Below are 15337 nucleotides of genomic sequence, written 5' to 3'. Positions count from 1 at the left end.
GAAAATTAATGGAGGCATTGGTTAAAGAAGCACTGCAGGATCATCTAGACAAGACTTCAGTTATAGCTCAGACACAGCATGGTTTTGTTAAGGGAAAGTCTTGCCTGACCAATTTGATTGGATACTATGATGCAGTCACAAAAGAACTGGATGCAGGGAATAACTTTGATATTATATACTTCGATCTTAGAAAGGCTTTTGATGCTGTTGCACATGGAAGACTGCTGCACAAATTGGAGCAGTGTGCCATTGGAGGCAAATTGCTGCTATGGATAAAGGGGTTGTGGAGGGGGAGAAGACAGAGTGGTAATCAATAGACACTGCTCATTGTGGACTAATGTTATTAGTGGTGTCCCTCAGGGGACACCACTAATAACATTAGTATTGGTATTGGGTCCATTATTGTTTTCTGTATTTATAAATGATATCGATGATGGTATATCAAGTCCAAGTTAATGTCCAAGTTTGCAGACGATACGAAGGTTGGCAGGGTTGTCAAGGACACTACTGACACTATGCTGCTGCAACAGGATCTGGAAAGGTTGAACAGATGGGCTGAGAGGTGGCAAATGAAGTTTAACATTGACAAATGTAAAGTACTATATATGGGAAACAGGAACGCAGAGCAATGTATCAACTCTGTGGTTCTCACTGACAGTGGTAGAGAATGAAAAGGACCTGGGGATAATTGTGCAAGCAGATATGAAGTTCTCTGAGCAGTGCAGACAGGCTGCAATTGTAGCTCATGGTGTCTTGTCAATCATATACAGGAATTTTTCTAGCAGGGATAAGGAGGTGATTATTTCCTTGTATAAGGCAATGGTCAGGTCACACCTTGAGTACTGTATACAGGTCTGGATCCCTCATTTCAAGAAGGATGTAGAGCTGCTGGAACGAGTACAGAGAAGGGCAACAAGATTAGTGAATGGAACAAAGGGTTGTTCTTATGAAGAGAGGCTTAAGTTTTGCAAACTACAGTGTCTGGAGACTAGGCACTGGGGAGGTGATCTGATAGAGGTGTATAAAGCCTTGAATGGTTTTTAGCATGCTCAATGCTGATGGGATTTTTTCTCTTGCTCAGCAAAATCACCTGAGAGGGCATAAATTGAAATGCCGCCTCCGTAACCAGGTGGGAAGGAGCAGCAGTGCGTAGCACCCTCTTCTTGATTAGACCGAGGTTCAAGCTCGTCACCACCAAATACGGAGGAAGCGGAAAGGTCAGGGAATGACCACCGCATATCCCGGAGCAATATGGCCTTAGTTGCTAATGCTTCTAAAAAACCAAACAACAAACATAAATTCAAATTGAGGAAAGACAGATGTAGTAGTAGTAGTAGTAGTAGTGGCACATGATGCAAGAAAGCAAGTGTAGGAGCTTATGCAGCATCAGCCAAAAAAAAAAAAAAAAAAAAATCACACCATTCCCTCCAAATGCCTGTCCAGTTCCTCCTTAAATTTATTTAACCTATCAACTTCCACAACGACAGATGGAAGTTTGTTCCAGCAATTAACCACCCGCTGGCTAAAGGCAAATTTCCGCACATCTATTCTACATCTGTCCTTTCTTAATTTGAACTTATGTCCCCGTAGGTTGGTAATCTGAACAAGTGGAAGGATCCCATCAGAATTCAGCGTGCTCAACCCATTCAAGGCCTTATAGACCTCAATCAGATCACCGCGCAGGTGCCTAGTCTCCAGCCACTGCAATTTGCAGAACTTAAGCCTCTCTTGGTAAGAGAATCCCTTCATTCCCCTCACCAATCGTGTTGCTCTTCTCTGTACACGCTCAAGCAAATCTACATCCTTCCTAAAATGAGGCCTCCAGACCTGTATACAGTACTCAAGGGTGGCCTGACCATTGCCTTATACAGAGGGACAATCACCTCCTTTTCCCTGCTAGCAAAATTCCTATATATCATTGACAAAACCCCAAGACCCGCCCTAGCAGCCTGTCTGCACTGCTCAGAAAACTTCATATCTGACTGCACAATTACTCCCAGGTCTTTTTCATTTTCTACCACCTTAAGTGTAGTACCACACAGTTGGTACGTTTCTCTGGGGTTACTTCTACCCATATGCAGTACTTTGCATTTGTCAAGGTTGAACTTCAGTTGCCACTTCTTAGCCCATCTGCCCAAATTATCTAGATCCTGTTGCAGTAGCACACTGCCATTACTGTCATTAACAACCCTGCCAACCTTTGTGTCATCTGCAAACTTCGACATTAAGCCTGATATACCTTCATCAATATCATTGATAAATACACAAAACAACAGTGGACCCAACACCGAACCCTGTGGGACTCCACTAATAACATTAGTCCACGAAGAGCAGCACCCATTGATTACCACCCTCTGTCTTCTCCCACTTAACCATCCTTTTATCCATTGTAGCAACTTACCCTTAATACCATTCTGCTCCAATTTGTACAGTAGTCTTTCATGCGCAACAGTGTCAAAAGCTTTCCTGAAATCCAAGTATATGATATCAAAATTATTTTTTGCATCCAGTTCCTTTGTGACCACATCATAATAACCAATCAAATTTGTCAGACAAGACTTTCCCTTAACAAACCCATGCTGTGTTTGAATTATTGCTGCAGTCTTGTCTAGATGTAGGATAAATGTGCGGAAATTTGCCTTTAGCAGTGGGTAGTTGGTTGGCGGAAGAGACTTCCATCCCTTGTTGTGGAAGTTGAAGTGCCTAAATAAATTTAAGGCTCAGCTGGACAGGTATTTCGAACGAACGGAGGGGTGAAGTGGAAGGGGTGTGTGTTTTTTTTTTTGTTATTTCTTTGGCTGATGCTGCATAAGCTTGCTTTCTTGCATCATATGCCTCTACTAATGCATATGTATGTATGTATGTATAGGATCCAATTAATCCAAAAATTAAATAAACAGAAATTATTAAAAATAAATAAGAAAAATAGGAGCAAAGCTAACATCAGTGGGAGCAGAAAAGCACAATCCACTCCAGGTTGCTTATAATTAGCTAAATTAAAATAGGATATTTGCCAGTAGCATGGCAAGCCAGTAGAGTGAAAAAGAATTTAACCAAATAAAATAATATAACAATAACAGAAAAAAAAAAATGGGGTGGGGGGATAAAGAAGAAGATTGTAGTGTTGAAGTAATGTTCCTAAAATAATTTAGAAAAGCCAATTAAAATAAATTTACCGGCGCTCCCTGAAAGCACCCTCTTCCGAATTATGTGAAATCTCACTAAAGTTAATTTTGTAGACTAACATTACATGACCAATTAATAAAATGAAATAAAATAGAATTTGAAATAAAATAAAATTGGATATCATATATTTGGATCTTAGAAAGGCTTTAGATACTGTTGCACATGGAAGACTGCTGCACAAATTGGAGTAGTGTGGCATTGGAGGCAAATTGCTGCTATGGATAAAGGGGTGGTTGAGGGGGAGAAGACAGAGAGTGGTAATCAATGGACACTGCTCATTGTGGACTAATGTTATTAGTGGAGTCCCTCAGGGTTCAGTATTGGGTCCGTTATTGTTTTCTGTATTTATAAATGATATTGATGATGGTATTTCAAGCTTAATGTCCAAGTTTGCAGATGATACGAAGGTTGGCAGGGTTGTTAAGGACACTAATGACAGTACGTACTGCAACAGGATCGAGAAATTTTGAGCAGCTGGGCTGAGGGGTGGCAAATGAAGTTTAACGTTAACAACTGTAAAATACTACTTATGGGAAGCAGTAACCCCAGAGTAACGTATCAACTCTCTGGTACTACACTGACAGTGGTAGAGAATGAAAAGGACCTGGGGGTAATTGTGCATACAGATATGAAGTTTGATGCACAGTGCAGACGATCTGCACAGCTAATGATGTCTTGTCAACAATATACAGGAATTTTTCTAGCAGGGATAAGGAGCTGATTATCCCCTTGTATAAGGCAATGGTCAGGCCACACCTTGAGTACTGTATTCAGGTCTGGAGGCCTCATTTTAAGAAGGATGTAGAGCTGCTAGAATGAGTACAGAGAAGGGCAACAAGATTAGTGAATGGAACAAAGGGTTGCTCTTACGAAAAAGGCTTAAGTTTTGCAAATTACAGTGTCTGGACACTAGGCACCTGCGAGGTGATCTGATAGAGGTGTATAAAGCCTTGAATGGTTTGGGCATGCTCAGTGCTGATGGGATGCTTTCTCTTGCTCAGAATAATCACCTGAAAGTGCATAAATTGAAATTGAGAAAAGACAGATGTAGGATAGATGTGCGGAAGTTTGCCTTTAGCCGTGGGTAAATGTCGGTTTGTGAAACAGACATCCATCCTTTGTTGTGGAAGATAATAATAACCTAAATAAATTTAAGACTGAGCTGGACAGGTATTTGGATCAAACGGAGGGGTGAAATGGGGGAGTTTTTTTTTTTTTTTTGTCTTTGTCGGCCGTTGCTGCATAAGGTTGCTTTCTTGCATCATATGCCTTTGCTAGTCCTAGAATTAATAATGGAAGTGAATAATGAATAATATATGTGAGTACCAACTATTTATTTGTGTAGTGAAAAGGAAGGCTTATGCCTAAAATTAAGCCGAATATGATAAGGAATAAGGATAGCAATAGACCTCAATCTCCCTCGAATTGGTCTAATAGATTTTGAGGTATAAAAAATTAGAGTTAGCAAGCAAAAAGCAAAAGCATAGAAAGTGCATTTTATATAGATACTTGAGATTTACCGGGAGCGTAACTGCCTGACCTTTTAGTAAGGATCCTGGTATTATTCTATGTACTGATATATGGGCGCCTTCGTAGCCAGGTGTACAGGAGCAGCAATGTGTAGCTCATGCTTCTTGATTAGACCTGGGTTTGAGCCCGTGGCCACCAAATACGGAAGACGCAAAAAAAGTCAGGGAATAACCACCGCATGTCCCCGGAGCAATATGGCCTTAGTTGCTAATGCTCCTAAAAACCAAATAACAAACAAACAAATGTAGTGATATTTTTGTAATTAGAAGAAATTTTAGAATAAATTTATAATACCTAATGTATCATAAATCCAATAATGATTAGAAAATTATCTGATATATTATGTCTTTTTTTTTTTTTTTTTTTATGTAAACCTGAAACACGAGAGGTATCAGAACCTATAGTACTTAGTACCATGCTTGGGTTGGAGGTTGAGAAGATGAAAGAAGATATTTGTTGACATTGGACTTGAACTTAGTAATTTTCAGGAAATATGTATGAAGGAAGGTTGTTCCAGAATACGGCAGTTGAATGAATAAACAAGGAAGATGAAAAGTTGGTTCTTTGAGTTTGAAGTTGGACAGTAAATGGATGTTGGCTGGTGGCGGCACGTGTTTGGACTGTTTTGAAAGAGAGAGTGGGAATTATAGAAGCCAATTCAGAAGAACAGTGCCCATGGAAGTATCTGTAGAAGAGGCATGCAACAGAAACAATAGATCTGTGAGACAGTGAGTGGAGAGACTCTATTAGAGATGAATCATTAATTAACCTAATTGCCGTCTTCTGAATGGAATCAAGAAGCCTGAGAGAGGTTTTGGGGGCACCACCCCAGAGATGTGGGAGCAATATTCCATGGCAGGGCGGATTTGTGATTTATACAGAGTGAGCAGCTGTTTGGAAGAAAAGTAACGTCGAGAGCGAAAGAGAAAACCAAGTTTTTTAGATGCAGAGGAAGCAACATTTGTAATGTGCTTGTGCCAAGAGAGAGAGAGAGATTAGAAGTCAGGGTAATCCCCAAACGAGATATATCATTTTGCCTAGAAATCGGAGTGTCACTAAAGTGACACCATCTGAGCGAATGTTGATATCAGAAGTTTTAAAACAGTAATCCGACCAAGGAAAAGAAGAAAAGAAATCTCGCAGGTCATCCCATTTTGCATTCTTGCAATGCGAAACAACACAAGGTTATGAATAGCCATGAGATAAAGGCTCCACTGGAGAAGAGACAATCACCAAGTTGTGATCTGTAGTTCCTAAAGGACCTCTCACTTTGACCGTGTACTTAGAAGGGTTGTTTGTGAGAAAAAGATCAAGCATGTTGGCTGTATGATTAGGATTGTCTGGTATTCTTGTAGGTGAATGAACAATCTGTGCATGGTCATTAGTAATTGCAAAAGCCTCAGCATCTCGACCAGCTGGGTCGGTGTGACTAGAAAATGGAAGCCAGCTGGAGTTGTGAACATTAAAATCACCAAGGAAAATTACCTCACTGTTAGGAAAATTGGACTGGAGAAGTCAGGTTGCAAAGAGAGGAAGTCAAAGAGCACTAAGTGATTAGTGGAGTTGGGAGAACAGTAGAGACAACAGATGAATTTGACACAGTGAGGTAGAGAGATTTTAAGACATAGAAGATCGAAAAGAGGAGATTCCAAATTACTAAGTCTCTGACAGAGAATATTGGAATGGACATATGCACAAGTACCATCTTTGAGGCGAAAGGAATCATACAGCGAATAATTTGGGCATCTGAGATGAGCAGTAGTTAAATCAACCGATAACTGAGATTCTGTCAGAAAAAGTACATGGGGTTTGCCAGACTGCAAGTGTAAATGGACATCGTTGAGATTAGAATTGAGACCACATATATTTTCGAAATTAATTAGGAAGTGCTTGGGAGGTTTAGATCTTTTCGCAGATAAGCTTGCTCTATTAGTTTGACAATTCGTGGTGTATTCAATAGTAAGAAAAAGTGGGTGGGACATGCTGTATGAAGTAATGAAATTTTTGGATATGGCATTCAAGAAATGCAAGAAATGATACCTAGATCCTTGACATAATGTGGCCTCGAAAATGCTCCCCGCATACACACTACACAGACTCCCTCCAATCACTATCTGGCAGAGTAGAGGTAGCAAGATTATACACTAACTGATCTGGAAGCCTCCTAGAGTTACCAATAGGTTCAGTCCAGTGTACTAACTAGCGGCCGGCCTGCGAACACCGTTTTAGAGCTGTGCCCTCGAAATGTAAAGAAAATTGGATCTTGCCACGATATTCATCATAACCTCAAAAGTCATCAATCATACTGCATGATGGAAGAGATAGGGAAGGGTTGACCGGAATTTAGCTCTAGAGACTAAACATGGGTTTCACCACTTCAAGCCTCCAATAAGCAAAGTTGTGGTATTGCACCGGTTGATGAGTCATCTAACACCTAGTTCTGCCTGGTAACATAGAGGGGTGGCATTCCTCCATGTGGTGTGGGGCCACACCTCGACCCCTGCTTACGTTGGTTCTCACCTGGGTGGTCACCCACCATGTACTTGTGCATGGAGGTTATACCCAGGATTACTAACAGTTCCACCATTGTGATGGTGCAGGCTGAGGATTTGGCTGTCCCAGACCATCCGGACTTCGCCGAAATTGGGTCCACTTGACGAGTGTCACTCGAATGTCAGTTCCATCAGTGTTTTAGACTCCCAGATAGCAAGTGCAGCTTGTCTGGCGTATCTGGGGGAATGTCTGTGACAACCTCAAGGACCACAAGGAATAAGATATAAAATCAAGTACCATAGTAAATACCTGATACATTAAATATATGGATAAGATAAAAATTTTTATCAAAGAAAATGGCAAACAGAAACAGATATCCTCAGCTAATTATTGATGGCATATATTGAGTGGAGCTAGCCCTAGTTAACATTCCATTCTGTGTATCCATATATTTATAATTAGTTATATTATAATTTTAATTTTACTATTTCATTTTATCTTATTTTATTATATGTGTTTATTTATAGGGTACAACAAAGAAGTCCAGCTTAGGTTACCTAAACTTGGCCCTTTGTACTAATGAGTATAGTTTTCACCCCTAATACTTTTATGCTAAATTCTCCAATTTATCTAGTTGGTATTATAATTAACTAAAAAATTGTTGTTTGTATGTATGTATGTATGTATGTATGTATGTATATATATATGTATATATATAAATAATTTTTCTTTTTACCAGTGTTAAAATGCTTTTATAGCAGACCTGATTTACGTATGGAATAATGTAACACGGGAACTAGTAACTGAACTTTTAATTATTGAAATAGTTACTGTGATTGTTATACAAATAAAATTTAATGCATTTATGTTTCAAGAATTTTATCAAATTTTCATAATTAGAATTAACTATATATGGAGTTAATGGTTTCATCTGATATAAAGGATTTGGTAACTGATGCCATGGGTCCTGTGAGTGATCATGTGACCAAATTTGCTAGTAGATAACAGTAGAAAATAATTATACCAAAATTTCCTATGTGAAATTGATTGCTTTGAAATTTTCTGAAATGTAAATTCATTAAATTTGTTTTGTATAAAATATGGTATCTATTGTTTTTATTTTTATTTTCTTTTTTAATACTAGTTTGCACTCAGCTGTCTTCATAATTGCAAACTGTATTTAATTTTAATTTTTACATTTAGATAAAAATAAGAAACAGTACAGAAAATAGAGATATTAGAGTAAAAATTTATGGATGGATTCATAGACTTAGGAGACAAGGTAAGTTTTCTAATTTACTCTCTTATGAGGTAATTAATAAGTTTTATATGTATATTGTGGGGGTGGAACAGAGAGAGAAAGATAAGGAGTTTTTAACTCCTTTACTATTTTGAATTTTTCATTCAGAAACTTATACTTAATCATACAAAATCATTTTTCATTGCATGCTGTTTGTGTCTTGGTTTCAGAATACTTAATTTTTCAGTGAGGCCGGCAACTTATTTTCGATTGTCTAATTTTTCTTTTTTTTTTTTATATATCTTGTAATTAGAATATTGAAATTTTCTCATGCATTGTTTATTTATAACAGATTATGTAATTACAGCACTACAGATTACACTGGCTGGCATCAATTTCATCCCTAAAATAATTTTGACAGATTCTCGTAGGAAATATGTTCAAAAACTCAAATATGGGCTTAAAAAGTTCTCATCGCCCTCAGTTTTCAAGTATCATACTTTAATGACTGAAAACCAAGATCTTTAGTTGGTTTCATCATCTCTTCCTTTATTTTTATTTTTCTAGAATATTTGGGAGATTTTTTAGCATTCAGGAGCTTTCTACAACATTTGAGAATGTTCCGAAACATTCTAGAATGTTGTTATATGCAGAAGAAAGGTTGGACTGTTTCTGGAAGGGTACTAGAACTTGAGACAAAGTTCTCTAGAAACATTGTGACTTTAGAAACTTCTCTACTGGTATATATACACGAGTGGTTCTGCACCAAGCAAGCATTTTCGTATTTCAAAAAATGTATGTGTTTTAAAGAGTGAGTGGTGGACAAAGTGAACTACTAATTGTGAACAAGTGTTGTGTGCATTACTGTAAATTGTGAACTGTGTTTAAATTATAAATAAAAATCTGATTGCTTAATTGTGTTCTTATGTGTACATGCCTCAACCGTACATGAAATATGTTGTGTTCTTGCTGAAATAAGCCTGTTAGCTTTTGATACTTTTGCAGAGAAATGGTATTAAAATCACTGCAGAAGCCACTCTCACAACTTGTGAGAAAAGCTATAAACTCTGTTTTGGATGTATGGTCAAACTAAATTATGGGCTCCAAAGATTGCATGTTCAAGGACCTTAACAGGCTGGTTTAGAGGTAGGCCTTTTGCTGTTCCGGTGATATGGTGAGAACCTTGAGACCACATAAACGATGTTACTTTTGCATCACCAGTATTTCTGGTTTTTTTTGGGAAATTCAAGCATAAAATAGAGTATCCCAACATAACTTTTGCTCTAAGGCTGGTTCGCCACCATGATACAATGCCAGTGCCAAAGCCACCAGAATCTTACTACAGACTTGATTCTGATTCAGGATCGGAAAAGGAGTCTCTAGAAGATGCAAAACCCAGAATGAGCACAGATCCAGACTTTTCAACTCTTGATGCTGCATCTAATCACTCAGTCAGAATTGAATGATTTGGTCTGAGATGTGGACCTCTCCAAAACCAAGATCAGTTTACAAGATAAATGAGGGAATCTTCTTGAAAAGGGTGTTGAGTTGCCTTTTTTTAGGAAGAGGCAATCTAACATAATGACCTATTGCTCCACGGATGGTGGTTTGGTTTATTGTAAAAATGTCCAGGAATTAATGAAAGAGTTGCATCTGGAGCAAGTCCTCGAGCAGGGGAGGCTTTCATTGATTCATCCAGTCAGTTCGAAAGCAGTTTTACCCCATAATGGAAAGTATCCATCTAGACTAGTGGTTTTCAAATGGGATGCTGCAACAACATTCCTGGGGTGCCGTGTAATTTGCGTTTCAGTTATTTAAAGTTATTATTATTTATTTTTTTTAAAATTTATACAATTATTTCATTATAAAAAGGTGTACGGTATCCATTGTACAGTATTTTTTTAATTTTGTGGTGATCTGTAATTGATCTTTATTTAGTACCTCAATATAAAGAATAAAATTATTATATAGGTATATATTAAAAAGTTGAAAGCCACTGTGTTAGGTATTTATTTTGGCCTAGGGGTGCCATGAAAAAATTACTGGGACACTAAGGGTGCCTTGAACTGAGAAAGTTTGGGAACCTCTAATCTAGATTGACCCCTGCAATTCACATGAAGGAAACTTATGAGAAAGAATTTACAGGTTCTTTTGCAAAAAAATATTCTATCAAGAAAACAAATGGAATATCTGTGCTGATCTAAAAGTGGTAGCTTTGTTGACTGGGTTGCAAGGTGGATACACTAAATACTGCTGCTTTTTATGCAAGTGGGATTGCCACTACAGGGTGAAAAAAAAAAAAAAAAAAGGACCAGACCGTTCAGAAACTACACCAGGCCAGAAAAATGTAGCACATCATCCTTTGGTGGATAAGTCAAATATCTATTTACCTCCATTGCACATCAAGGTACATTTGATAAAATCATTTGTGAAAGCGATGGGAAAAAAGGAAAATGATTTTCCTGTTTAAGGAAAAAGTTTCCTCGAATCAGTGAGGCCAAGATAAAAGAGGGAATTTTTGTGGGTCCTCAAATCAAACTGCTATTCCAAGATGAGGAATTCACAAAATAATTAAATGCCTAGAAGACATTTGAAAACATCTGCTGTAACTTTTTAGGCAATGAGAAATCACAAAATTGCAGTGAAATTGTGGAGGAGACAGCTGAGTGCAGATAGTTGGGATGCAACATGTCATTAAAGCTTCATTTCGTACATTCCCATTTAGACTTTTCCTGAAAACTTGGGAGGAGTCTCTGATGAACATGTGAAAGGTTTCACCAAGATATTTCTCAAATGGGAAAAAAGATACCACGGAAAATGGAGTCCAAATATGTTGGAAGACAACTGTTGGAATCTTGTATGGGAGGTAACCAGTGGATGATTATAAAAGGGGGGGAGGAAGACAAAATAAGAGTTTTGTTATCAGAGAAATATTTTTGTAAATAGAATAAGGTTAATAAGACCCTCTGTATGTAACATTTTCTTAAAATATATGAAATCTATTTTTTTTTTTTTTTTTTTTTTTTTTTTACTAAAAAACTTACTTTTTGACTTTAATCCCTTCTCCTTTAAAATTGGTGGGTGCCACATAGTTACCATATTTGAATTCAGCAATGTCAGATCTACAAGAATCACACTGAATTTTAACAGGGAGCAAAAAAAATTTTTTTTCCTGCTAGTGTTATTTAATGTTTTATTAAAAAAAAAAAATTTTTTTAAACAAATAGTAAATAAAAAAAAAAGTAGTAGTAGAGGCGCGTGAGCTTATGTAGCATCAGCCAAAAAAAACAAAAAAAAAAAACAATATTGCACATCCATTCCCTCTAAAAGTTTGTCCAGCTCCCCCTTGAATTTAAGCTATCAGCTTCCACAACGGCAGATGGAAATTTGTTCCAGCAATCAACTACCCGCTGGCTAAAGGCAAATTTCCGAACATCTATTCTACAACTGTTTTTCCTCAGTTTGAATTCATGCCCCCCCACCCTAGGTTTGTAATCTGAGCAAGCAGAAGAATCACATCAGAATACACCTCAATCAGATCACCTCACAAGTGCCTAGTCTCCAGATGCTGCAATTTTCAGAACTTAAGCCTTTCTTGGTAAGCTCACCCCTTTGTTCCCCTCACCAATCTTTTTGCCCTTCTCTGTACTCACTCAAGCAACTCTACATCCTTCTAAAATGAAGCCTTCAGATCTGTATGCAGTACTCAAGGCATGGCCTGACCATTGCCTTATACAAAATGATAATTACTTCCTTAGAATATAGATTTAGGATAGATTTGAAGTTGAGTTTGATATTTTTATAAGTATTATTTACTGTTTCCACGTGAGTGTCTGCTTTTAGGAGTTTGCAAAATGTGACTAAGGTTAAATAATTTATATATACAGCGTTTGTTGTTTAAAGAGCTATTACTTAACAAAATTTTGTTGAAGAATTTGTTATTGAGGCCATATGGATACAAATATCTGTGTTTGATAATATGAACCAGAGCTATAATGCTATAATGCCCAGAGCTATAATGTTCTATGTTGATATCAATATTTGTAAAAGAATAAGAGAAGTTTACCTCATTATCATATGTAGAACACTTCCGTAGTATTCTACATATGGTAATGATATTCTTCAGAAATTAAAACGAAAACAATTAAAAAATCGAAAACCGTACATTACAGTAAGAACTATATAATATCGGTGTAGATACATCATAGTTTGAACTACTTATAGTGTAAAGGCATCATTTTAATTGTATCTCCTATTATAGGTGCCTTCGCAGGAAGTAGTGCAAATAAATAATGCTGTTCTAGTAGAGAAGACTACTGTTATTTATTTTCAGTGGATACCACCACCCAGACAATCGTTTCAAAGCTAGTTGGCTTCATCATCAGTGGGCGGGCAGGTACCATGGTAATACAACATGCCATCACGGTTGCGAAGTTATATCCACAATATGAGAGATGCCAAAGGGTGTTGGTAAAAATGTAATTTGAAAATGAAATGCACTAGGCGTAATTCTTATGGGTTTTGGTAATTAACTGTATAGTATTGGTGTAAATACACCATAGTTAACCCATAAATTTGAACTACTGTGAAGGCAACCACAATATGAGATACAATTAAAACAATGCCTTCTACGCTACTTACGTAGTTCAAATTTATGGGTTAACTATGGTGTATTTACACCGATACTATATAGTTAATTACCTAAACCCATAAGAATTATGCCTAGTGCATTTCATTTTCAAATTCATCTCTCATATTGTGGGTATAACTTCACAACCATGATGGCATGTTGTTTTTACCAGGTTACCTGCCCACTCACTGATGATGAAGCCCAATAGCTTCGAAACGATCGTCTGGGTGGTGGTATCCTCTGAAAATAAATAACAGTAGTCATCTCTACTAGAGAAGCGTTATTTATTTGAAGTAGTGCAATACCGCTATCTCGTTGTGAAGGCAACCACAATATGAGATACAATTAAAACGATGCCTTCTACGCTACGTAGTTCAAATTTATGGGTTAATGATGTATTTACACTGATACTATATAGTTAATTACCAAAACCCATAAGAAACCCTTATGCCTAGTGCATTTCATTTTCAAAAAAGATCTATGTATACACATGTAAACATTTCCATAGTACATACGTATGGAGCTGTCTTCAGTAATAGCACTGCTGAAACCGTGGTGGGGGAAGTGAAGTAATTCAACATCTGTATCGTTGTTTTTACCTGTGGATAAGTGTGAGTTGGCACACAGATTCAAAAACGGTGGGTCAGCACTGTGTCACCTCTAGTGTTTCTAGAAAACATGCTGAATTACATCCTTTTCCTGACAATGGTCTGTCAAATAACTCATAGGAGAGCCAAACTTTTAGTTCTGACCAGAATCTGAACCTCAATTCCAACTTAAACACATCATACAGGACATTTGACTTTAACAGAATTGGTAACATTACAATTCACTGCTATGGCAAAGGTTTTAAATTCAGACCAATACATAATCTAAACAACATTAATAAAACTTTGCCCATAGCAGTGAATTAACTTTGCACAAAAAACTCCACCCTACTCTTTTTATATGATAGCCAAATTTAATAAACAACCTGTTGGCTTTAGATTCATTACTAAAAACAGTGGCTGTTATCTCTCAGGTAAACAATTCTTTAAATTACTCAATAACTTTTCATCTACATGGATTATAAACAATAACCAAGGATTATTATTGTTAATAACCATGGATTATAAACAATCAGATTAGAGGATGCCATTAACATCCTCTAATCTGACATCACCATATCCAGCATACAAACTTTTGATTTCACAAACTTATTTACTTCAATCCCTCACAACTTACTTGTATTCGTGCTAAACCAGCTTTATCACAGAAACAAAGACAAATTAAATATCAATGAAAATATATGGAACAATTATGTCAACCTATGTTTACTTAACAATTTTATCTTTGATGGCAAACATACATATAAGCGAACCATTGGAGTACCCATTGGTTCTCAGATTTTCAGTTTAGTTTCTAATCTATTCTTACACTATTATGAAGAAGTATATACCACAAGCAACTCTGACAATTTTTAGCATTTCGATATATAGATGACATCCTTGTTTTGAACACAAACTTTGAACCCATAGCCAAAACAATATACCCAGTGAACTTAAATTAAATAAAGAAAATGCAGTCAATCATGCAGCCAGTTCCCTAGCCCTTAATATCACCCTCAACAACGCTCCTCTTCCACATCATATAGACTTATTTGATAAAAGAAATAAATTTAAATTCAATATCATTACCAATTGGAACTCCAATATTTCTAACAAAGTACATAAAAATATTATATGTACTCAAATCATCAGACTTGATAACATCTGCAGTAACCATTTATTGTTCACCAATGATATGACTACTTTACAATAAACTAATTAAAAACAGTATCCCTATCTATTTTATCAACTACAGTTTTAATATTGTTGCTCAATTTATCAGACATAAATTTGGTTATAATATACAGTGGAACTTCTCTATTACGAACTTGTATTTAAAGAATTTCTCTATATATTATGAATTTTTTCGCAAAACATTGCACCTTGAAATGAAATTACATGTAAAATTAACCCCATATAGCGAAGTGTTAGTCTCTCTATAATGAATTTTTAAAAAAATTAGTAAAAGCATTTTTGAAGATTTTGAAGTGCCAAACAGCTGCTCAAATATATGGCCTCCTTCCCTCTGAAATTGCGCATTAGCATCTGGAATTAATCATCCTTTTAGTGAATACTTGTGGCCATTGACACACGTGGAGGGTCATTGTTTCATTTTTGTTACAGTTATAAAACCAAATGGGTTTTCTTAAAAGTGGTCATAAACTTTACAAT

General features: G+C 36.7%; 1 protein-coding gene across 1 annotated transcript in view; it reads left to right on the top strand.

The window, feature by feature from the left end:
* AsnRS (asparagine--tRNA ligase) overlaps nt 1-15337 on the top strand; it is a 384567-nt gene that overhangs the window by 64182 nt on the left and 305048 nt on the right. The window contains exon 5 of the mRNA XM_090368498.1: nt 8413-8491. Coding sequence (XP_090224624.1) covers nt 8413-8491 — 79 coding nt within the window. The remainder of the gene's footprint in view (nt 1-8412; nt 8492-15337) is intronic.

Source organism: Mastigoproctus giganteus, chromosome 2 (assembly GCF_048544385.1).
Source record: "Mastigoproctus giganteus isolate SK-2022 chromosome 2, ASM4854438v1, whole genome shotgun sequence".
Taxonomy (NCBI): domain Eukaryota; kingdom Metazoa; phylum Arthropoda; class Arachnida; order Uropygi; family Thelyphonidae; genus Mastigoproctus; species Mastigoproctus giganteus.
This window is presented reverse-complemented; position numbering and strand designations above follow the sequence as displayed.